The 23,085-nt window shown below is 45.6% G+C and overlaps 1 protein-coding gene across 3 annotated transcripts in view; it reads right to left on the bottom strand.

Moving 5' to 3' along the window:
* Positions 1-19,391, bottom strand: part of LOC139405537 (tubulin tyrosine ligase-like family, member 4) — a 52,942-nt gene extending 33,551 nt beyond the window's left edge. For all 3 annotated transcript variants that reach the window (XR_011633889.1, XM_071147951.1, XM_071147950.1), the window contains exons 1-11: positions 19,328-19,391; positions 16,559-18,495; positions 16,030-16,127; positions 15,325-15,388; positions 12,146-12,270; positions 9,056-9,166; positions 7,271-7,347; positions 4,565-4,759; positions 3,559-3,641; positions 3,191-3,319; positions 1,734-1,856 (exon numbers count right to left, since the gene is read on the bottom strand). Coding sequence is in view for 2 of the 3 variants with exons in the window: in XM_071147951.1 (XP_071004052.1) it covers positions 1,734-1,856; positions 3,191-3,319; positions 3,559-3,641; positions 4,565-4,759; positions 7,271-7,347; positions 9,056-9,166; positions 12,146-12,270; positions 15,325-15,388; positions 16,030-16,127; positions 16,559-18,414 (2,861 nt within the window). In the remaining variant the exon portion in view is untranslated. The remainder of the gene's footprint in view (positions 1-1,733; positions 1,857-3,190; positions 3,320-3,558; positions 3,642-4,564; positions 4,760-7,270; positions 7,348-9,055; positions 9,167-12,145; positions 12,271-15,324; positions 15,389-16,029; positions 16,128-16,558; positions 18,496-19,327) is intronic.
* Positions 19,392-23,085: the final 3,694 nt, after the last annotated feature.

Here is a 23,085-nt window from a genome sequence, read left to right on the forward strand (position 1 = left end):
GAAGTTTACATACACTAAGTTGACTGTGCCCTTAAACAGCTTGGAAAATTCCAGAAAATGATGTCATGGCTTTAGAAGCTTCTGATAGGCTAATTGACATAATTTGAGTCAATTGGAGGTGTACCTGTGGATGTATTTCAAGGCCTACCTTCAAACTCAGTGCCTCTTTGCTTGACATCATGGGAAACTCAAAAGAAATCCAAAACCCCAGAAAAAAAAGTCGACCTCCACAAGTCTGGTTCATCCTTGGGAGCAATTTCCAAATGCCTGAAGGTACCACGTTCATCTGTACAAACAATAGTACGCAAGTATAAACACCATGGGACCACGCAGCCGTCATACCGCTCAGGAAGGAGACGCCTTCTGTCTCCTAGAGATGAACGCACTTTGATGTGAAAAGTGCAAATCAATCCCAGAACAACAGCAAAGGACCTTGTAAAGATGCTGGAGGAAACAGGTACAAAAGTATCTATATCAACAGTAAAAGGAGTCTTATATCGACATAACCTGAAAGGCCGCTCAGTAAGGAAGAAGCCACTGCACCAAAACCGCCATAAAAAGCCAGACTACTGTTTGCAACTGCAAATGGGGACAAAGATAGTACTTTTTGGAGAAATGTCCTCTGGTCTGATGAAACAAAAATAGAACTGTTTGGCCATAATGACCATCGTCACGTTTGGAGGAAAAAGGGGGATGCTTGCAAGCTGAAGAACACCATCCCAACCGTGAAACACAGGGATGGCAGCATCATGTTGTGGGGGTGCTTTGCTGCAGGAGGGACTGGTGCACTTCACAAAATAGATGGCTTCATGAGGAGGAAAATGATGTGGATATATTGAAGAAACATCTCAAGACATCAGTCAGGAAGTTAAAGCTTGGTCGCAAATGGGTCTTCCAAATGGACAATGACCCCAAGCATACTTCCAAAGTTGTGGCAAAACAGCTTAAGGACAACAAAGTCAAGGTATTGGAGTGGCCATCACAAAGCCTTGACCTCAGTCCTATAGAACATCTGTGGGCAGAACTGAAAAAGCGTGTGCAAGCAAGGAGACCTACAAACCTGACTCAGTTACACCAGCCCTGTCAGGAGGAATGGGACAAAATTCATCCAACTTATTGTGGGAAGCTTGTGGAAAGCTACCTGAAACGTTTGACCCAACTTAAACAATTTAACGGCAATACATTCAACTAGTATTTGGTAGCATGTAAACTTCTGACTCACTGACAATGTGATGAAATAAAAGCTGAAATAAATCATTCTCTCTACTGTTGTCGGTCGGTCGGTAAGTCTCTAAGTCTCTAAGTCTCTAAGTCTCTAAGTCTCTAAGTCTCTAAGTCTCTAAGTCTCTAAGTCTCTAAGTCTCTAAGTCTCTAAGTCTGTTATGTGCTACTGACATGCATGTAAGTCGCTTTGGACAAAAGAGTCAGCCAAATGGCATATTTAAGCAATAAGGCACCTCAGGGGGGTGTGGTATATGGCCAATATACCACGGCTAAGGGTTGTTCTTAGTGTCTGGATACAGCCCTTAGCCGTGGTATATTGGTCATATACCACACCCCCCCGAGGTGCCTTACTGCTGTTATAAACTGGTTACCAACATCATTAGAGCACTAAAAATACATGTTTTGTTTGTCATACCCGTGGTATACGGTCTGATATACCACGGCTGTCAGCCAATTAGCATTCAGGGCTCGAACCACCCAGTTTGAAATATCCATTAAAACATGGTTACCACTTGTGTCCCTGACAGGCCTTGTCACTGTCATTGCTCTGATAGTCTGAGTTCCTCTTGTTCACGCTGTAGTTGGTCAGGTGCATAAACTTGTTGCCAAGGCTTTTCATAGACGACGAGTACCTACAGAGGAGAACAAATACTGTGACCAATCATTACACTGAACACCCGACACAGTGACCAATCATTACGCTGAACACCCATCAGTGACCAATCATTACACTGAACACCCGACACAGTGACCAATCATTACACTGAACACCCATCACAGTGACCAATCATTACACTGAACACCCGACACAGTGACCAATCATTACGCTGAACACACGACACAGTGACCAATCATTACACTGAACACATGACACAGTGACCAATCATTACGCTGAACACATGACACAGTGACCAATCATTACACTGAACACCCATCACAGTGACCAATCATTACACTGAACACCCGACACAGTGACCAATCATTACACTGAACACCCGACAGTGACCAATCATTACACTGAACACCCATCACAGTGACCAATCATTACGCTGAACACCCATCACAGTGACCAATCATTACGCTGAACACCCATCACAGTGACCAATCATTACACTGAACACCCGACACAGTGACCAATCATTACGCTGAACACCCATCACAGTGACCAATCATTACACTGAACACCCATCACAGTGACCAATCATTACACTGAACACCCGACACAGTGACCAATCATTACACTGAACACCCATCACAGTGACCAATCATTACACTGAACACCCGACACAATGACCAATCATTACACTGAACACCCATCACAGTGACCAATCATTACGCTGAACACCCATCACAGTGACCAATCATTACGCTGAACACCCATCACAGTGACCAATCATTACACTGAACACCCGACACAGTGACCAATCATTACGCTGAACACATGACACAGTGACCAATCATTACACTGAACACATGACACAGTGACCAATCATTACGCTGAACACATGACACAGTGACCAATCATTACGCTGAACACCCATCACAGTGACCAATCATTACGCTGAACACCCATCACAGTGACCAATCATTACGCTGAACATATGGGAACATGTTGACAGAGACACACACAGTACAAGCCATTATAAAAGCTCACACATGCTATGAAACATGCTATATAACATGCTATGAAACATGCCATATAACATGCTATGAAACATGCTATATAACATGCTATATAACATGCTATGAAACATGCTATGAAACATGCTATGAAACATGCTATGAAACATGCTATGAAACATGCTATGAAACATGCTATAAAACATGCTATATAACAAAACGTATTTCAAAGATGCAGCTAAATAACTGAAACGGGCGACTGAATGAAACATGCTATGAAACATGCTATGAAACATGCTATGAAACATGCTATGAAACATGTAACCTATTAAAACAAAAGACTTACTTGCAGCTGGCGAAGCGGACAAGCCCGTCCTGGAAGATGTAAACGCGGAGTGGGTCGTAACAGGTCACATACACATAGATACGCAGGTCAAACTTATTCCCACTGATGAGGTAGGGCTTGTGCAGATACCTGAGAGAGATACAACAACGTTTAGACTCGGAGACAACGCTGAAACAACGGCATGCTGTCATCATAATCCATTGCAGGTTACTGGTCATTCACTCTAGACTGGCTGGTCCCAGATCTGCTTGAGCCGTCTTGCCAACTCCTATAGTCATGAGATGGCAGGACAGCACAAACAGGTCTGGGACCAGGCTAAAAATCACATTCACAACACTAGAAGTATCATTCTCAGGGTGCGGACATACTTCTGAACCAGGAGTGGTCTCTTGCATGGCATCTGACTCCACTTGTGAATAACCTGGATTCCAATACCACGAGCAGACGCAGGCTGAGAGAGAGAGAAGAGAGAAGAGAGGAGAGAGGAGACAGGAGAGAGGAGAGAGGGATTATTTTACCCCGAGCAGACACAGGCTACAGGAGAGAGAAAGAGAGGGATGGATTATTAAACCTGGCACCATCCCTACGGTGAAGCATCACGCTGTGGGGATGACTGGGAGACTAGTCAGGATTGAGGTAAAGATGAACGGAACGTACAGAGAGATCCTTGATGAAAACCTGCTACAGAGCACTCAGGACCTCAGACTGGGGCGAAGGTTCACCTTCCAACAAGACAACGACCCTAAGCACACAGCCAAGACAACGCAGGAGTGGCTTCGGAACAAGTATCTAAATGTGCTTGAGTGGCCCAGCCAGAGCCCGGACATGAACCCGATCGTACAGCTCTGAAGAGACCTGAAAACAGCTGTGCAGCAACGCTCCCCATCCAACCTGACAGAGCTTGAGAGGATCTGCAGAGAAGAATGGGAGAAACTCCCCAAATACAGGTGTGCCAAGCTTGTATCTTCATACCCAAGAAGACTGGAGGCTGTAGTCGCTGCCATCACCCGGGAATGGACCCCAGGAGAAAGGCACCATCACCCGGGAATGGACCCCAGGAGAAAGGCACCATCACCTGGGAATGGACCCCAGGAGAAAGGCACCATCACCTGGGAATGGACCCCAGGAGAAAGGCACCATCACCTGGGAATGGACCCCAGGAGAAAGGCACCATCACCTGGGAATGGACCCCAGGAGAAAGGCACCATCACCTGGGAATGGACCCCAGGAGAAGGGCACCATCACCTGGGAATGGACCCCAGGAGAAAGGCACCATCACCTGGGAATGGACCCCAGGAGAAAGGCACCATCACCTGAGAATGGAAGCCATTTCAGACACAGCCCAAAACTGATTTAGATACACTATCCACCTACCGGCTTGATGATCCATTTCTGCCTGCTACCACTGTCCTCCCAGGCTTTCCTCAGTAGCTTGATGTCCTGAGGAAGAACGAAGGAGCGAGGGAAGAAGCTGAATTCCCTCTTACCAAACTGAGCCTGCATCTTAGACAGGTTCCTCCACAGACGGTCCTTACGACCGATCTGGAACGAGCCGGGGAAGTGGTTTAACTGGAGAGAGGACACACAGAGAGACAAGTCATTATGCAGATCGAATCAATAGTAATCCATATGATTCTTGTTTGGCTGGTGCTTTTATCCCAGATCCCTCGGGGCATGACGCACTCGGGGCGTGACAATGACGAAAGGAGTTGGCAATATGGCACAAAATGATCTGGGAACAGGCTAGCATGATCCCTTCATAGATTCCTTTTAAATATGGAGCCAATTTCTTTTAAGCAATTTTATTTCCATGAATGATAAAAACATCTCGTGTCTCAGCAGCAGACAGTGGATTCATAAAGGATTTACAGCCTTATTCTAAAAGGAATTAAATAAATATTTTCACTCATCAATCTACACAGTACTCCATATTTCTGCAAATGTATTAAAAGGAAAAAACAGAAATACCTTATTTAGTATTCAGACCCGTTGCTATGAGACTTATAATTGAGCTCAGGTGCATCCTGTTTCCATTGATCATCCTTGAGATGTTTCTACAACCTGATTGGAGTCCACCTGTGGTAAATTCAATTGATTGGACATGATTTGGAAAGACATACACCTGTCTTTATAAGGTCCCACAGTTGACGGTGCATGTCTGAGCAAAAACCAAGCCATGAGGTCGAAGGAATTGTCCGTAGAGCTCCGAGACAGGATTGTGTCGAGGCACAGATCTGGGGAAGGGTACCAAATAATTTTGCAGCATTGAAGGTCCCCAAGAAAACTGTGGCCTCCATCATTCTTGAATGGAAGAAGTTTGGAACCACCAAGACTCTTCCTAGAGCTGGCCGCCCGGCCAAACTGAGCAATTGGAGAAGGGCTTTGGACAGGGAGGTGACCAAGAACCTAATGGTCACTCTGACAGGGCTCTGGTAAAGTGGCCAGACTGAAGCCACTCTTCAGTAAAAGGCACATGACAGCCCGCTTGGAGTTTGCCAAAAGGCACCTAAAGGACTCTCAGACCATGAGAAACAAGATTATCTGGTTCACCTTCAAACAGGACAACGACACTAAGCACACAGCCAAGACCACACAGGAGTGGCTTCGGGACAAGTCTCTGAATGTCCTTGAGTGGCCCAGCCAGAGCCTGGACTTGAACCCGATCAAACATCTCTGGAGAGACCTGAAAATAGCTGTGCAGCAACACTCCCCATCCAACCTGACAGAGCTTGAGAGGATCTGCAGAGAAGAATGGGAGAACCTCCCCAAATACAGGTGTGCAAAGCTTGTAGCGTCATACCCAAGAAGACTGGAGGCTGTAATCACTGCCAAAGGTGGTTCAACAAAGTACTGAGTAAAGGGTCTGAATACTTATGTAAATGTGATATTTAAGCTTTTCATACATTTGCAAACATTTCCAAAAAACTGTTTTTGCTTTGTCATTATGGGCTATTTTGTTTAGATTGATGAAGGGGGAAAAAAACGATAATCAATTTTAGAATAAGGCTGTAACGTAACAAAATGTGAAAAAAGTCAAGGGGCCTGAATCCTTTCTGAATCCAGTATTTGGTGAGCAATATGTTTGGAATATCAAATCGCAATAAAATCACAGTATAGAATAGCAATACATATAATATTGTATTGTGAGGTCCCTGGCGAAACCCAGGCAGGGTGGGAAATGTTTTGGTCCACTGTGGCAGATACAAATACATCTCAGCCACTCAGATGTTTTACCAGATAAAATATTTTTCCCCATAATTACACACAAAAAAACATGAGCTTTGTTTTTCTAAAACAAAAACAAAAAATTACAAGTAAGAAGTAAATCGAGTATATTTCTTAATTTTCATTTTTGTAATCTACTTAATTTAATCAATGTATGTTAAAATAAATCATTTTAGATACAATAGTAAAAACAGTTATACAACTGAACATATATAAATCAACAAAAAGTGCAACAAAATTACAGAATTTTACAGCTTCCTTGTCGGAGTTTAGGACCACGCTCACGCGCTTTACAAGAAGCACACGATGTGCTCTTAAATAGAAACGTAGACGCACACAAATAAATGTAGAACAATGAAACTATGAGTGTTTTAACGATAACAAAATGACTAAAAGTTCATGAATAAAAGATTAGGAGTTATCCATTCTCAAATCACACACAATCATTAGGTGAGACAAATATTCAGATGCCCCTTTAAAGAAAGGGACGGTCCGTTACCGTGGTAACTTGGAATCTCAGACTGTGATGACTTCCTAGCAGCAGACAGCTGCAGCTAACTCAAACTAACATTTTGTAAAAACAAATTAAGAGTTTGAACAAAACAACGTAACGACCAAAGAAACACGAGGACAAAGTCATTTTTGTAGTAGTACTTTGACAATTCCATCAACTTCTACATGTGGCCTTAAAAAAAGAATAAAAATCACAAATCAACAAAAAAGTTCTGAAATGCTCTGTGTGCCAACATGGCTGTTCAAATACACCTTCCTATCCAACAATGACCAAATCTACCCATATTTAGAGAGTGGCAGGTGTTACATTTCCAACCCTGTTCCCAGTCCTATCTAGCTTACCTTCTGGTATTCTCTGATGGCCTTGAACCCAGGAGACTTCATATGGTGACCCCAGCAGCCAAGCCAATCATGACTTTCTGCAACAACAATTAACTTCATTAACGTTTTTTTTTATGAACAGATATGAACAAACATACAGTGGGGTAAAAAAAGTATTTAGTCAGCCCCCAATTGTGCAAGTTCTCCCACTTAAAAAGATGAGAGAGGCCTGTAATTTTCATCATAGGTACACTTCAACTATGACAAACAAAATGAGAAAAAAAATCCAGAAAATCACATTGTAGGATTTTTTATGAATTTATTTGCAAATTATGGTGGAAAATAAACTTTTGTTATTGACCAAATACTTCTTAATACTTTGTTATATACCCTTTGTTGGCAATGACAGAGGTCAAACGTCTTCACAAGGTTTTCACTCACTGTTGCTGGTATTTTGGCCCATTCCTCCATGCAGATCTCCTCTAGAGCAGTGATGTTTTGGGGCTGTTGCTGGGCAACACGGACTTTCAACTCCCTCCAAAGACTTTCTATGGGGTTGAGATCTGGAGACTGGCTAGGCCACTCCAGGACCTTGAAATGCTTCTTACGAAGCCACTCCTTCGTTGCCCGGGCAGTGTGTTTGGGATCATTGCCATGCTGAAAGACCCAGCCACGTTTCATCTTCAATGCCCTTGCTGATGGAAGGAGGTTTTCACTCAAAATCTTACGATACATGGCCCCATTCATTCTTTCCTTTACACAGATCAGTCGTCCTGGTCCCTTTGCAGAAAAACAGCCCCAAAGCATGATGTTTCCACCCCCATGCTTCACAGCAGGTATGGTGTTCTTTGGATGCAACTCAGCATTCTTTGTCTTCCAAACACGACGAGTTTAGTTTTTACCAAAAAGTTCTATTTTGGTTTCATCTGACCATATGACATTCTCCCAATCTTCTTCTGGGTCATCCAAATGCTCTCTAGCAAACTTCAGACGGGCCAGGACATGTACTGGCTTAAGCAGGGGGACACTGCTGGATTTGAGTCCCTGGCGGCGTAGTGTGTTACTGATGGTAGGCTTTGTTACTTTGGTCCCAGCTCTCTGCAGGTCATTCACTAGGTCCCCCCGTGTGGTTCTGGGATTTTTGCTCACCGTTCTTGTGATCATTTTGACCCCACGGGGTGAGATCTTGCGTGCAGCCCCAGATCGAGGGAGATTATCAGTGGTCTTGTATGTCTTCCATTTCCTAATAATTGCTCCCACAGTTGATTTCTTCAAACCAAGTTGCTTACCTATTGCAGATTCAGTCTTCCCAGCCTGGTGCAGGTCTACAATTTTGTTTCTGGTGTCCTTTGACAGCTCTTTGGTCTTGGCCATAGTGGAGTTTGGAGTGTGACTGTTGGAGGTTGTGGACAGGTGTCTTTTATACTGATAACAAGTTCAAACAGGTGCCATTAATACAGGTAACGAGTGGAGGACAGAGGAGCATTTTAAAGAAGAAGTTACAGGTCTGTGAGAGCCAGAAATCTTGCTTGTTTGTTATTGACCAAATACTTATTTTCCACCATAATTTGCAAATAAATAAATTAAAAATCCTACAATGTGATTTTCAGGATTTTTTTTTCTCATTTTGTAGTTTCATAGTTGAAGTGTACCTATGATGAACATTACAGGCCTCATCTTTTTTAAGTGGGAGAACTTGCACAATTGGTGGCTGACTAAATACTTTTTTGCCTCCCTGTACAAGACGTCTTTAAAATGTAAAATAGGCAAAAGACGGAGGGATTTCAAACCCCTTAAGGAACTCACTCTTGGTGACTTTAAAGTGTGACCTGGCGATGGTGTGTTTGACTATGTTGGGAGTCACAGTGCTCATCTTCCATTTGAGCAGCTTCCTCTGTTCTGGTGGCAGGGGCTCCACTGAAACAACACATTACAGCGACAGGAATAGGACTACGGATGGAAGCACATTCCCTACAGGCCCTGGTAGAACGAAGTGCACTATGAAGAGAGAAGGGTGTCATTTGGATTTAAATTATATACAATAGAGCTATCGATGGGGCTAGAGAACGCAGTCTCTCCACTGGGGGGGGGGGGGGGGTAGCGGTTAGGGGATAGGACTAGAGGCAGCAGTTTCTCTACTTGGGGGGATAGGACTAGAGGCAGCAGTCTCTCTACTGGGGGGGATAGGACTAGAGGCAGCAGTCTCTCTACTGGGGGGATATGAGGCAGCAGTCTCTACTGGGGGGATATGACTAGAAGCAGCAGTCTCTACTGGGGGGGATAGGACTAGAGGCAGCAGTCTCTCTACTGGGGGGGATATGAGGCAGCAGTCTCTACTGGGGGGATAGGACTAGAAGCAGCAGTCTCTACTGGGGGATAGGACTAGAAGCAGCAGTCTCTCTACTGGGGGATAGGACTAGAGGCAGCAGCCTCTACTGGGGGGATAGGACTAGAGGCAGCAGTCTCCCTACTGGGGGGATAGGACTAGAGGCAGCAGTCTCCCTACTGGGGGGATAGGACTAGAGGCAGCAGTCTCCCTACTGGGGGGGGATAGGACTAGAGGTAGCAGTCTCCCTACTGGGGGGGGATAGGACTAGAGGTAGCAGTCTCTCTACTGGGGGGGATAGGACTAGAGGTAGCAGTCTCTCTACTGGGGGGATATGAGGCAGCAGTCTCTACTGGGGGGATAGGACTAGAGGCAGCAGTCTCTCTACTGGGGGGGGAAGGACTAGAGGCAGCAGTCTCTCTACTGGGAGGGATAGGACTAGAGGCAGCATTCTCTACTGGGGGGGGGATAGGACTAGATGCAGCAGTCTACTGGGGGGGGGATAGGACTAGAGGCAGCAGTCTCTACTGGGGGGGATAGGACTAGAGGCAGCAGTCTCTCTACTGGGGGGGGTAGGACTAGTGGCAGCAGTCTCTCTACTGGGAGGGATAGGACTAGAGGCAGCATTCTCTACTGGGGGGGATAGGACTAGATGCAGAAGTCTCTACTGGGGGGGGATAGGACTAGAGGCAGCAGTCTCCCTACTGGGGGGGGGATAGGACTAGAGGCAGCAGTCTCCCTACTGGGGGGATAGGACTAGAGGCAGCAGTCTCCCTACTGGGGGGATAGGACTAGAGGCAGCAGTCTCCCTACTGGGGGGATAGGACTAGAGGCAGCAGTCTCCCTACTGGGGGGGGATAGGACTAGAGGTAGCAGTCTCTCTACTGGGGGGATATGAGGCAGCAGTCTCTACTGGGGGGATAGGACTAGAGGCAGCAGTCTCTCTACTGGGGGGGAAAGGACTAGAGGCAGCAGTCTCTCTACTGGGAGGGATAGGACTAGAGGCAGCATTCTCTACTGGGGGGGATAGGACTAGATGCAGCAGTCTACTGGGGGGGGGATAGGACTAGAGGCAGCAGTCTCTGTACTGGGGGGGATAGGACTAGTGGCAGCAGTCTCTCTACTGGGAGGGATAGGACTAGAGGCAGCATTCTCTACTGGGGGGGATAGGACTAGATGCAGAAGTCTCTACTGGGGGGGGATAGGACTAGAGGCAGCAGTCTCCCTACTGGGGGGGGATAGGACTAGAGGCAGCAGTCTCCCTACTGGGGGGATAGGACTAGAGGCAGCAGTCTCCCTACTGGGGGGATAGGACTAGAGGCAGCAGTCTCCCTACTGGGGGGGGATAGGACTAGAGGTAGCAGTCTCTCTACTGGGGGGGATAGGACTAGAGGCAGCAGTCTCTCTACTGGGGGGGATAGGACTAGTGGCAGCAGTCTCTCTACTGGGAGGGATAGGACTAGAGGCAGCATTCTTTACTGGGGGGATAGGACTAGATGCAGCAGTCTCTACTGGGGGGGGGGGGATAGGACTAGATGCAGCAGTCTCTACTGGGGGGGGGGATAGGACTAGATGCAGCAGTCTCTACTGGGGGGGATAGGACTAGAGGCAGCAGTCTCTCTACTGGGGGGATAGGACTAGAGGCAGCAGTCTCTACTGGGGGGGATATGAGACAACAGTCTCTACTGGGGGGGATATGAGGCAGCAGTCTCTCTACTGGGGGGGATATGAGGCAGTAGCCTCTACTGGGGGGGATATGAGACAGCAGCCTCTACTGGGGGGATAGGACTAGAGGCAGCAGACTCAACTGGGGGGGATACGAGGCAGCAGCCTCTACTGGGGGGGATAGGACTAGTGGACAGCAGTCTCTACTGGGGGGGATAGGACTAGAGGCATCAGTCTCTACTGGGGGGATAGGACTAGAGGCATCAGTCTCTACTGGGGGGGATAGGACTAGAGGCATCAGTCTCTACTGGGGGGATAGGACTAGAGGCATCAGTCTCTACTGGGGGGATAGGACTAGAGGCATCAGTCTCTCTACTGGGGGGATAGGACTAGAGGCAGCAGTCTCTCTACTGGGGGGGATAGGACTAGAGGCAGCAGACTCTACTTGGGGGAGGGGGGGGTGCTGACTTCCCTTTACTCAAACTCAACCCAATATATCCTGTAGAACATGTTGATATAAGCAAGGCCATAATGTGTCCAAAATCCCAACCAACCCCAAGTAACAGCAAAAAAAGCCCACCTAACATCAGCTCATACTTAGAATTGGAAGGAAATACTTAATCTGTAGAAGCTTATTTCCCCCCCCAAAAAAAATTGTCAAGCAGTTTATTATCTGCTTCCCAAATGGCATCCTATGAGCGCTGGTCAAACGTGCACTACATAGGGAATAGGGTGCCATAGGGCTCTGGTCTAAAGTAGTGCACTACATAGGGAATAGGGTGCCATAGGGCTCTGGTCTAAAGTAGTGCACTACATAGGGAATAGGGTGCCATAGGGCTCTGGTCTAAAGTAGTGCACTACATAGGGAATAGAGTGCCATAGGACACAGTGAAGGGGTGTCTTACCTCTCTGGTTGGCAGTGCTGAAATACAGTGTAGGGGGAATGAGGGGGAACATGCTGGGGACCAGAGCTGGCTTCAGCTCCCCCTCATCCTCTAATTCAGGGCTCATCAGCTCCTCATCCGTTATACTGGAACACAGAGGCATTAAAGCTATGACTCTGTACTAAATCTGCAAACAGCGGGAATATTACCAAAACAGACTATAAAGATACTTGTTTAATTTGGAACAGAAAGATTCATGAAGAGTTTGGAAACATATTTCTGTTATTTTAAATAAAGGTGTCACGTGTTTTGCCACCGTGCCAGACAACACAACTACTGCCTGGTCATCAATGTCCAGAGGAATAAGACAATAATGCTAGTTTGGCACCAAGCAGGATAACTCACAGGTTTAAATACTACCGTTTAACTCAAGAGGCACGGTCGGGCCATGTCTTTGGAAAGGCAGGAGACATTTTGAATTAAAAAGTATTTTCTAACCAAACCAACTCCCTCAAGATCAATCAATAAAAAAAAAAATGTTAAACTCCAATCGCATTCGATGACAAAAAGTCTTCTTCACCATCTTCAAAGTAAAAACCTTTGTCAGATAAATCATAAATTATCAAAACAAGAATTGAAACAACAACAAAAAACTCACATGACAGTCATGTAGGATGCTGTTGGTCCTGCTTGGTCCACCTGCTTCAAAATATAGTCGAACTCTCTACTGAGAGTGAGTGGCATTACATTGGAGGTAATAGACCTACTCTACATTGGCTTTTGCTGTGAAGAAAACACAAACAGCCTAATACTAATCCTCCAATCAGTTGGGACGTCACGGTATGACAATGATCCCACAGTCCAAGCACTATTCGACCACACAGAGACTCATGTGCCCATTATTGACGGATAGTTCTCCAATTGGGAGACCTTTCCACTAGCCTCTGTGCTTTCAACCTTTCACCAGCAGCAACCGCTAGAACAAAAACAGTTCAATTCTCTCTCTTGGGTTTTGTCATCATCGTACCAGGGAACTGTCAGGTGCCCCAACTGGGAGGGCTATATGAGTTATGAATGGTCCTTCTACAGGCATCTAGTCACAATAGGATGCAACATGACACTACTGTCTTCACAGATTAATAAATGGGCATTTCTCTCAAATCATGCGTTTTTTTTAGTCAGAAGTTGCTCCGTTTCAAGTGTACAGATCAACATGACTTCCTAGTGTTGTAAATCATCATAATCTTTAAGTTATAGACTATAACGAACTGAACCTTCTGTTTATAAAAAAATCTACGACACGTAATGACTGTCAAAGACTTCAAGTCAAATGGTGAAAGACCCCAGTCAGCCAGGTCACAGACGGGTGTCTCTGCTAGCGCACGACAAGGGGCACCGGAGGACCAGGTCACAGACGGGTGTCTCTGCTAGCGCACGACAAGGGGCACCGGAGGACCAGGTCACAGACGGGTGTCTCTGCTAGCGCACGACAAGGGGCACCGGAGGACCAGGTCACAGACGGGTGTCTCTGCTAGCGCACGACAAGGGGCACCGGAGGACCAGGTCACAGACGGGTGTCTCTGCTAGCGCACGACAAGGGGCACCGGAGGACCAGGTCCAAACGTCTCCGTAACAACTTCGACCCGCCATAAGACTGCTGAACAATTAATCAAACAGCTACCTGGACTATTTAACTAGTCCGAGAACCTGATTATAGCCTCGTTATTGTTTTATTTTTTACTTTATTTAGTATTTTCTTAACTCTATTTATTGAACTGCATTGTTGGTTTAAGGGGCTTGTAAGTAAAGCATTTCACTGTGAGGTCTACTATACCTGTTGTATTCAGCATTTCACTGTGAGGTCTACTACACCTGTTGTATTCAGCATTTCACTGTAAGGTCTACTACACCTGTTGTATTCAGCATTTCACTGTGAGGTCTACTATACCTGTTGTATTCAGCATTTCACTGTGAGGTCTACTATACCTGTTGTATTCAGCATTTCACTGTGAGGTCTACTACACCTGTTGTATTCAGCATTTCACTGTGAGGTCTACTACACCTGTTGTATTCAGCATTTCACTGTGAGGTCTACTACACCTGTTGTATTCAGCATTTCACTGTGAGGTCTACTACACCTGTTGTATTCAGCATTTCACTGTGAGGTCTACTACACCTGTTGTATTCAGCATTTCACTGTATGGTCTACTACACCTGTTGTATTCAGCATTTCACTGTATGGTCTACTACACCTGTTGTATTCAGCATTTCACTGTATGGTCTACTACACCTGTTGTATTCAGCATTTCACTGTGAGGTCTACTACACCTGTTGTATTCAGCATTTCACTGTGAGGTCTAGTACACCTGTTGTATTCAGCATTTCACTGTGAGGTCTACTACACCTGTTGTATTCAGCATTTCACTGTGAGGTCTACTACACCTGCTGTATTCAGCATTTCACTGTAAGGTCTACTACACCTGTTGTATTCAGCATTTCACTGTGAGGTCTACTACACCTGTTGTATTCAGCATTTCACTGTAAGGTCTACTACACCTGTTGTATTCAGCATTTCACTGTGAGGTCTACTACACCTGTTGTATTCAGCATTTCACTGTGAGGTCTACTACACCTGTTGTATTCAGCATTTCACTGTAAGGTCTACTACACCTGTTGTATTCAGCATTTCACTGTGAGGTCTACTACACCTGTTGTATTCAGCATTTCACTGTAAGGTCTACTACACCTGTTGTATTCAGCATTTCACTGTAAGGTCTACTACACCTGCTGTATTCAGCATTTCACTGTAAGGTCTACTACACCTGTTGTATTCAGCATTTCACTGTGAGGTCTACTACACCTGTTATATTCGGTGCATGTGACAAATAACAGTTGATTTGATGTGCTGAAACCATGACTGGGGATTAAGGCTACTCTACGAACCGTTTCAGGTTTCTGGTATGACCCAGGTGAACTTGTGGTCTTGTAAATTACCAAAATACAGTTGAATTAAAAACATTGTCAAAATATGTAAGAACACAATAGAATAGTAATAACATGTTTTTCTTTCAATCAGTCTAAACAAAATGCCTGAATAGGATAATAATTAATATCTTCAAAATGCACAAAGCATTACAACAATGTCAACGATTAATCAACATGTTTTTTTTTTTTTAATCACACAGAAAAACGATTCTTACTTTGGCAGGACGGGTATGGAGGCTGTGGACGAGGCATCATTCATAGAGGAGCAGTCAGACCCTTCTGAGGAGAAAGAAGGTAGAGCATTGGATTCATGTTAGCCTAGCTACAGCGGTCCAACTATGTTAGCCTAGCTACAGCGGTCCAACTATGTTAGCCTAGCTACAGCGGTCCAACTATGTTAGCCTAGCTACAGCGGTCCAACTATGTTAGCCTAGCTACAGCGGTCCAACTATGTTAGCCTAGCTACAGCGGTCCAACTATGTTAGCCTAGCTACAGCGGTCCAACTATGTTAGCCTAGCTACAGCGGTCCAACTATGTTAGCCTAGCTACAGCGGTCCAACTATGTTAGCCTAGCTACAGCGGTCCAACTATGTTAGCCTAGCTACACCGGTCCAACTATGTTAGCCTAGCTACAGCGGTCCAACTATGTTAGCCTAGCTACAGCGGTCCAACTATGTTAGCCTAGCTACACCGGTCCTACTATGTTAGCCTAGCTACACCGGTCCTACTATGTTAGCCTAGCTACAGTGGTCCAACTATGTTAGCCTAGCTACAGCGGTCCAACTATGTTAGGCTAGCTACAGCGGTCCTACTATGTTAGCCTAGCTACAGCGGTCCAATTAAGTAGTGTAAATTTATCAATTTTTCACATGTCTAGTTGATTAGGGTTTAAATGAATAGTTAAAGGAGTCTTCCTCACCATCATCATCATCACCACTGCAGTCATTCTCCAGCTCATCATCAGGATAGTCCTCTTCCCCTCTGTCTCCATCCTCCTGCATGGCAACACTCTGTGGACTGTATGGACAGACAGGAAACTCAAAGACAAAGCAAGACACATGATAGTAACCTGACTCACTGAGTTCCCTTGACAAACAGAACATACTCTCCAGACACCAATACTTAAGCTGGTTAACACAACCTGACTCACTGAGTTCCCTAGACAAACGGACACGACAGAACATACTAAAGCTGGTTAACACAACCTGACTCACTGAGTTCCCTAGACAATCAGACATGACAGAACATACTCTCCAGACACCAATACTTAAGCTGGTTAACACAACAGATCTTAATTAATTAATTCAATTCACGTGACAATACATTCAGTACTGATCTACTTAATACAAATAATGGAATGGATTTATATAGTCCCGTTACAGCTCTCAAAACATGCTACGCCATCTTGTCTAACAACAGCTCGTAGTATGTGGGAGAACAGAACTGACCTGGAGAGCTGAGGTGACTCAGCCTGTTGTTCCTCCCTCAGGCCAGGGGGGGACCGGGAGGAGCTGTAGCCCCCCTGTAGAGACAGGACGCTCCTCTCCTTGGTCAGGTGTATGGCTGATATCTGGGTGGTCACCGAGGTGACAGAAGGCCTCTGACTCTGAGAAGTACCTGAGGCGGACTCAGAACCCATCTCAGTGTTCTCTGGGATGGAACTAGCACCAGAACTAGCTGTGGCACTGTCCTGGGTATAGGACTGGGTTGGAGTTATCCCTGCACCAGAACTAGCTGTGGCAGTGGCCTGGGTATAGGGCTGGGTCAGAGTTATCCCTGCAGTAGAACTAGCTGTGGCACTGGCCTGGGTAGGGGACTGGGTTAGAGTTATCCCTGCAGTAGAACTAACTGTGGCACTGGCCTGGGTAGAGGACTGTGTTGGAGTTATCCCTGCATGGGGTAGAGGTGCCATGGAGGCTGTTGTGCTACTACTGTTTGTTGTGGTGTTACTGTCGAGGCCAGAGGCACTGGAGGTCTCCATGGACACAGGCTGGTCTCTCATAGTAAGGCAGAGTGGTACAGAGGGTTTGGCTGGAGCAGGGCTGTGGCTGACAGAGATGACAGGGCTATTAGTCATTGCTTTACCAATCTGGACTGGATCCACATTGGACCCTGGTGTTCCAGTAGTAAAACTATTAATAGTCCCGTTCCTGGGATGAGGGGTGAGCGCGCTCCGTGACTGGGTCAGCTTCCTCACAGCCTCAGTAAACTCCACCTCAGAGTTGACCTTCCTGATCCTCTCTGTTGATGTGTTATGAGGAGCTCCAGGAGCCCCATGGACAGCAGCACAAAAGCCCAGCCTCTGGGAGTGACCCTCCATGTCTACTGCCATCAGGCTCTCAAACTGATGCGGGTCCTGGAGCCTCCATGTCTGATCCAGTGACACATCCTGGTGGTGGGATGACCTATCCTGCAAAGGCACAGTGTTGGGGGGGTGGTGTGTGAACTTAGTCTGGGTTTTGCCATCCCCATTGTCCCCACTACGGCAATAGGAGGCCGATTTGGTCTGGGGAGACAAAGGTTTTGCTGAGTCTCTTGTCTGGGTAGTCTCCTGTCTGGGACAGGAAGGCACTTTACCCATAGTGGGCCTCATAAACCCTTTGCTATTGTCTCTCAGCTTGCCACTGGTCCAGGGGACTGACTGGTTGGTGGGCATGCTGGTGGTAGTGGTGCTTTCAGCAGGCTGTGAAGCAGCGTTGTTCTGCGAGTCTGGGACACGTTCTGCCTTTGGTGGACAGGGGCACGTTGGATAGGGAGCAGGCTGGGGCGACAAGGCTCTTTTGCGGGCCAGGATCCGTGATCTTAAATTTAGTGATTCCAAGTTGCAGCTGGGCCAATAGCTGTTTACGGTTGGCTCTAACACACCAGGGTTATGTCTGTATGAGATAATGTCAGCACTAGATATCTGTGTACTCTTAGAGAGAACAGTTGGTTGACAGTGACCATTACTATGACCATTAGCTAAATTAGCAGCTGCGCTACCAGGACGCTGTGGCTTGTTAGCTAGGTAAGTGGCAGCAGGCACAGAACGGTTGTAGGCACGTTGTAGAGGGGTCCCTGAGGCAGTATGGAGGTGGTTGTTCTGAGTCTGACCCACCCTCGCATTGAGCTGACCTATAGAGTCACTGGTGACCCGGGGGACACTGGCACAGGACTGAAGGGTCTTCTTCTCATGCGAGCTGAAGGGCCTAGTGGGACTATCAGCAGTATGAAACACTGCTGACTTGGCTCGAATTATGAGAGTTGATGACCGGGAGCAGGAGGCCCTTGTATTCAACTTGTCTTCAGCTCCATTGGAGGCCATCAAGTGCCATCTCACACCCTCCTGGCATGGACTTTGGCTGACACATCAGGGAATTGAGGGAACCAGGGGATCACCATGCCACTGAAACAAAACAAATCCATTGATGATATTTAAAAAATTAAACTGAATAATGAAAGTTGACATAAGTGGTCTGATTAAGTGACAACATTAATCTATAAATACAACGGCATGTGGAATAACAGCTAGCTAGATAAGTTGCAAGCAATTCTAGTTCCTAGTTAGCTTGGTAAGTTAGCCAACATGCTAACTAGGTGGTAAGTGGCTAAATATATTTGACAATCAATGTAAGCAGAGAAAAGTTAGTTAGCACCGGTAACGTTAGCTTAGCAATACGCTAGCCAGTTTACAAGTATCACGACTAAATAGATTTAGACACCATCGACCGAATGTATCTGCACTTTTAAATGCACGGTGACGGTACCGTAAGGGGAAAAGCCGGTCGTCAGCTAAAGTTAGAGAACCGGTAGGCAGCCATGTGGTTTCATCGTGAAGCTAACGTCAGGTTAGCTAGTCGTTAGCTTGCTGTCAAACACTCGCTAGCCAGGTAGCGTTAGCTACCGGTATATTAAATTCGTGATTCAGAATCAATTCCAATGGAATAGATCATATCGTTAACGTTACATATCGTTAACGTTACGATGACTAGAAATTAGACTCAAGTCAAACTGAAAGGGATTCCTGAAGCACGTCCTACGGGCCTAGCAACAAGCTAGCTAGGTGTGAAATATGAACTCTTTAACTTTACATGCTCAGGACGACTCTCCCCTCCTCCAAAAAAACGATCAACTAGAGCCAACAACCTCCTAATAACATTAACGAATTTCAGAGACCTAGCTAGTTACTTAATATTAAAAACTGGCACATGGTTACAATTGATCATGTTAATATTTACCTGCGCCCGAAGCGTGGCAACAGTAGTAGTGGTGCTTTTCACACCATAACAAAGTGTCTATTACCACAAGGGACTCCCTCCCTCAACGTGCTCAGAGCATGGCGTATTATCCTGGAGGTAAAACCCGACACACAGACTATTTAGTATATGTTACGTTTCGTAGGCGTATGGTATGTAGTAATCGGTGGACTTCTATCATCCATTTCGTATAATATGTCACGAAAACACAATTCGTAGGATATGTTACGAAAATACAATTCGTATGATATGTTACGAAAATACAATTGGTATGATATTTTACGAAATACAATTGGTATGATATGTTACGAAATACAATTGGTATGATATGTTACGAAAGTACAAATCGTATGATATGTTACGAAAGTACAATTCGTATGATATGTTACGAAATACAATTGGTATGATATGTTACGAAATACAATTGGTATGATATGTTACGAAAGTACAATTCGTATGATATGTTACGAAAGTACAATTCGTATGATATGTTACGAAAGTACAATTCGTATGATATGTTACGAAAGTACAATTCGTATGATATGTTACGATTTGCAATTTGTTGTGTCTAAAGTTATTTTGCTTTACTGCACCACCAACTGAATTTTGCTCTGCCAGAAGTACCCCTGAAGTACTCCCCATGTGCATTTTACCAGCAGGCCTGTGGTCTCATGAGTCTTCTGAAGTACCCCCAGGGGTCCTAGTACCCCTGGTTGGAAACCACTGATCTAGGTGGCTAGCTAGCCAGCTCTATGGGTTAGGGTTAGTGGTTAAGGTTAGCTAAAAGGGTTCAGGTTAGGGGAAGGGTTAGCTAAAGGGGTTCAGGTTAGGGTTAGCTGAAAGGGTTCAGGTTAGGGTTAGCTAAAAGGGTTCAGGTTAGGTGAAGGGTTAGCTAAAAGGGTTCAGGTTAGGGTTAGCTAAAAGGGTTCAGGTTAGGGTTAGCTAAAAGGGTTCAGGTTAGGGTTAGCTGAAAGGGTTCAGGTTAGGGGAAGGGTTAGCTAAAAGGGTTCAGGTTAAGGTTAGCTAAAAGGGTTCAGGTTAGGGTTAGCTGAAAGGGTTCAGGTTAGGTGAAGAGTTAGCTAAAAGGGTCAGGCTAGGGTTAGCTAAAAGGGCTCAGGTTAGGGGAAGGGTTAGCTAAAAGGGTTCAGGCTAGGGTTAGCTAAAAGGGCTCAGGTTAGGGGAAGGGTTAGCTAAAAGGGTTCAGGTTAAGGTTAGCTAAAAGGGTTCAGGTTAGGGTTAGCTGAAAGGGTTCAGGTTAGGGGAAGGGTTAGCTAAAAGGGTTCAGGTTAGGGTTAGCTAAAAGGGTTCAAGTTAGGGTTAGCTGAAAGGGCTCAGGTTAGGGGAAGGGTTAGCTAAAAGGGTTCAGGTTAAGGTTAGCTAAAAGGGTTCAGGTTAGGGTTAGCTGAAAGGGCTCAGGTTAGGGTTAGCTGAAAGGGTTCAGGTTAGGGGAAGGGTTAGCTAAAAGGGTTCAGGTTAGGGTTAGCTGAAAGGGTTCAGGTTAGGGTTAGCTGAAAGGGCTCAGGTTAGGGGAAGGGTTAGCTAAAAGGGTTCAGGTTAAGGTTAGCTAAAAGGGTTCAGGTTAGGGTTAGCTGAAAGGGTTCAGGTTAGGGGAAGGGTTAGCTAAAAGGGTTCAGGTTAGGGTTAGCTAAAAGGGTTCAAGTTAGGGTTAGCTACAATTGTTCAGGTTAGGGGAAGGGTTAGCTAAAAGGGCTCAGGTTAGGGTTAGCTGAAAGGGCTCAGGTTAGGGGAAGGGTTAGCTAAAAGGGTTCAGGTTAGGGTTAGCTGAAAGGGTTCAGGTTAGGGTTAGCTGAAAGGGCTCAGGTTAGGGGAAGGGTTAGCTAAAAGGGTTCAGGTTAAGGTTAGCTAAAAGGGTTCAGGTTAGGGTTAGCTGAAAGGGCTCAGGTTAGGGTTAGCTGAAAGGGTTCAGGTTAGGGGAAGGGTTAGCTAAAAGGGTTCAGGTTAGGGTTAGCTGAAAGGGTTCAGGTTAGGGTTAGCTGAAAGGGCTCAGGTTAGGGGAAGGGTTAGCTAAAAGGGTTCAGGTTAAGGTTAGCTAAAAGGGTTCAGGTTAGGGTTAGCTGAAAGGGTTCAGGTTAGGGGAAGGGTTAGCTAAAAGGGTTCAGGTTAGGGTTAGCTAAAAGGGTTCAAGTTAGGGTTAGCTACAATTGTTCAGGTTAGGGGAAGGGTTAGCTAAAAGGGCTCAGGTTAGGGTTAGCTGAAAGGGTTCAGGTTAGGGGAAGGGTTAGCTAAAAGGGTTCAGGTTAGGGTTAGCTGAAAGGGTTCAGGTTAGAGTTAGCTGAAAGGGCTCAGGTTAGGGGAAGGGTTAGCTAAAAGGGTTCAGGTTAGGGTTAGCTGAAAGGGTTCAGGTTAGGGGAAGGGTTAGCTAAAAGGGTTCAGGTTAGGTGAAGGGTTAGCTAAAATTATTCAGGTTAGGGAAAGGGTTAGCTAAAAGGGTTCAGGTTAGGGTTAGCTAAAAGGGTTCAGGTTAGGGGAAGGGTTAGCTAAATGGGTTCAGGTTAGGGGAAGGGTTAGCTAAAGGGGTTCAGGTTAGGGTTAGCTAAAAGGGTTCAGGTTAGGGGAAGGGTTAGCTAAAATTATTCAGGTTAGGGAAAGGGTTAGCTAAAAGGGTTCAGGTTAGGGTTAGCTAAAAGGGTTCAGGTTAGGGGAAGGGTTAGCTAAAGGGGTTCAGGTTAGGGAAAGGGTTAGCTAAAGGGGTTCAGGTTAGGGTTAGCTAAAAGGGTTCAGGTTAAGGTTAGCTAAAAGGGTTCAGGTTATGCTTAGCTAAAAGGGTTCAGGTTAGGGTTAGCTAAACGGGTTCAGGTTAAGGTTATCTGAAACGGTTTAGGTTAGGGGAAGGGTTAGCTGAAATGATTCAGGATAGGGGAAGGTTTAGATAAAAGGATTCAGGTTAGGGGAAGGGCTAGCTAACAAGTAGTTGAAAAGTAGCTAAAAAGTAGTAAAGTAGCGAAAATGCTAAAGTTGTTCATGATGAGATTAAAACACACAGCCTTTGGGTTGCTACACATCCGCACAAGGCTACCTGCTGCCTTGTGTATCATGTACAGTATTCTGAAAATGTTTCCTCAATTTGAAATCAACTTGACACATTCTACTGATAGTTTTTTTATTTTTTTTATTTCACCTTTATTTAACCAGGTAGGCTAGTTGAGAACAGGTTCTCATTTACAACTGTGACCTGGCCAAGATAAGGCATAGCAGTGTGAACAGACAACACAGAGTTACACATGGAGTAAACAATTAACAAGTCAATAACACAGTAGAAAAAAAAGAGAGTCTTTATACATTGTGTGTAAAAGGCATGAGGAGGTAGGCGAATAATTACAATTTTGCAAAATAACACTGGAGTGATAAATGATCAGATGGTCATGTACAAGTAGAGATACTGGTGTGCAAAAGAGCAGAAAAGTAAATAAATATAAACAGTATGGGGATGAGGTAGGTAAAATTGGGTGGGCTATTTACCGATAGACTATGTACAGCTGCAGCGATCGGTTAGCTGCTCAGATAGCAGATGTTTGAAGTTGGTGAGGGAGATAAAAGTCTCCAACTTCAGCGATTTTTGCAATTCGTTCCAGTCACAGGCAGCAGAGAACTGGAACGAAAGGCGGCCAAATGAGGTGTTGGCTTTAGGGATGATCAGTGAGATACACCTGCTGGAGCGCGTGCTACGGGTGGGTGTTGCCATCGTGACCAGTGAACTGAGATAAGGCGGAGCTTTACCT

Source organism: Oncorhynchus clarkii, chromosome 3, assembly GCF_045791955.1.
Source record: "Oncorhynchus clarkii lewisi isolate Uvic-CL-2024 chromosome 3, UVic_Ocla_1.0, whole genome shotgun sequence".
Lineage (NCBI taxonomy): Eukaryota > Metazoa > Chordata > Actinopteri > Salmoniformes > Salmonidae > Oncorhynchus > Oncorhynchus clarkii.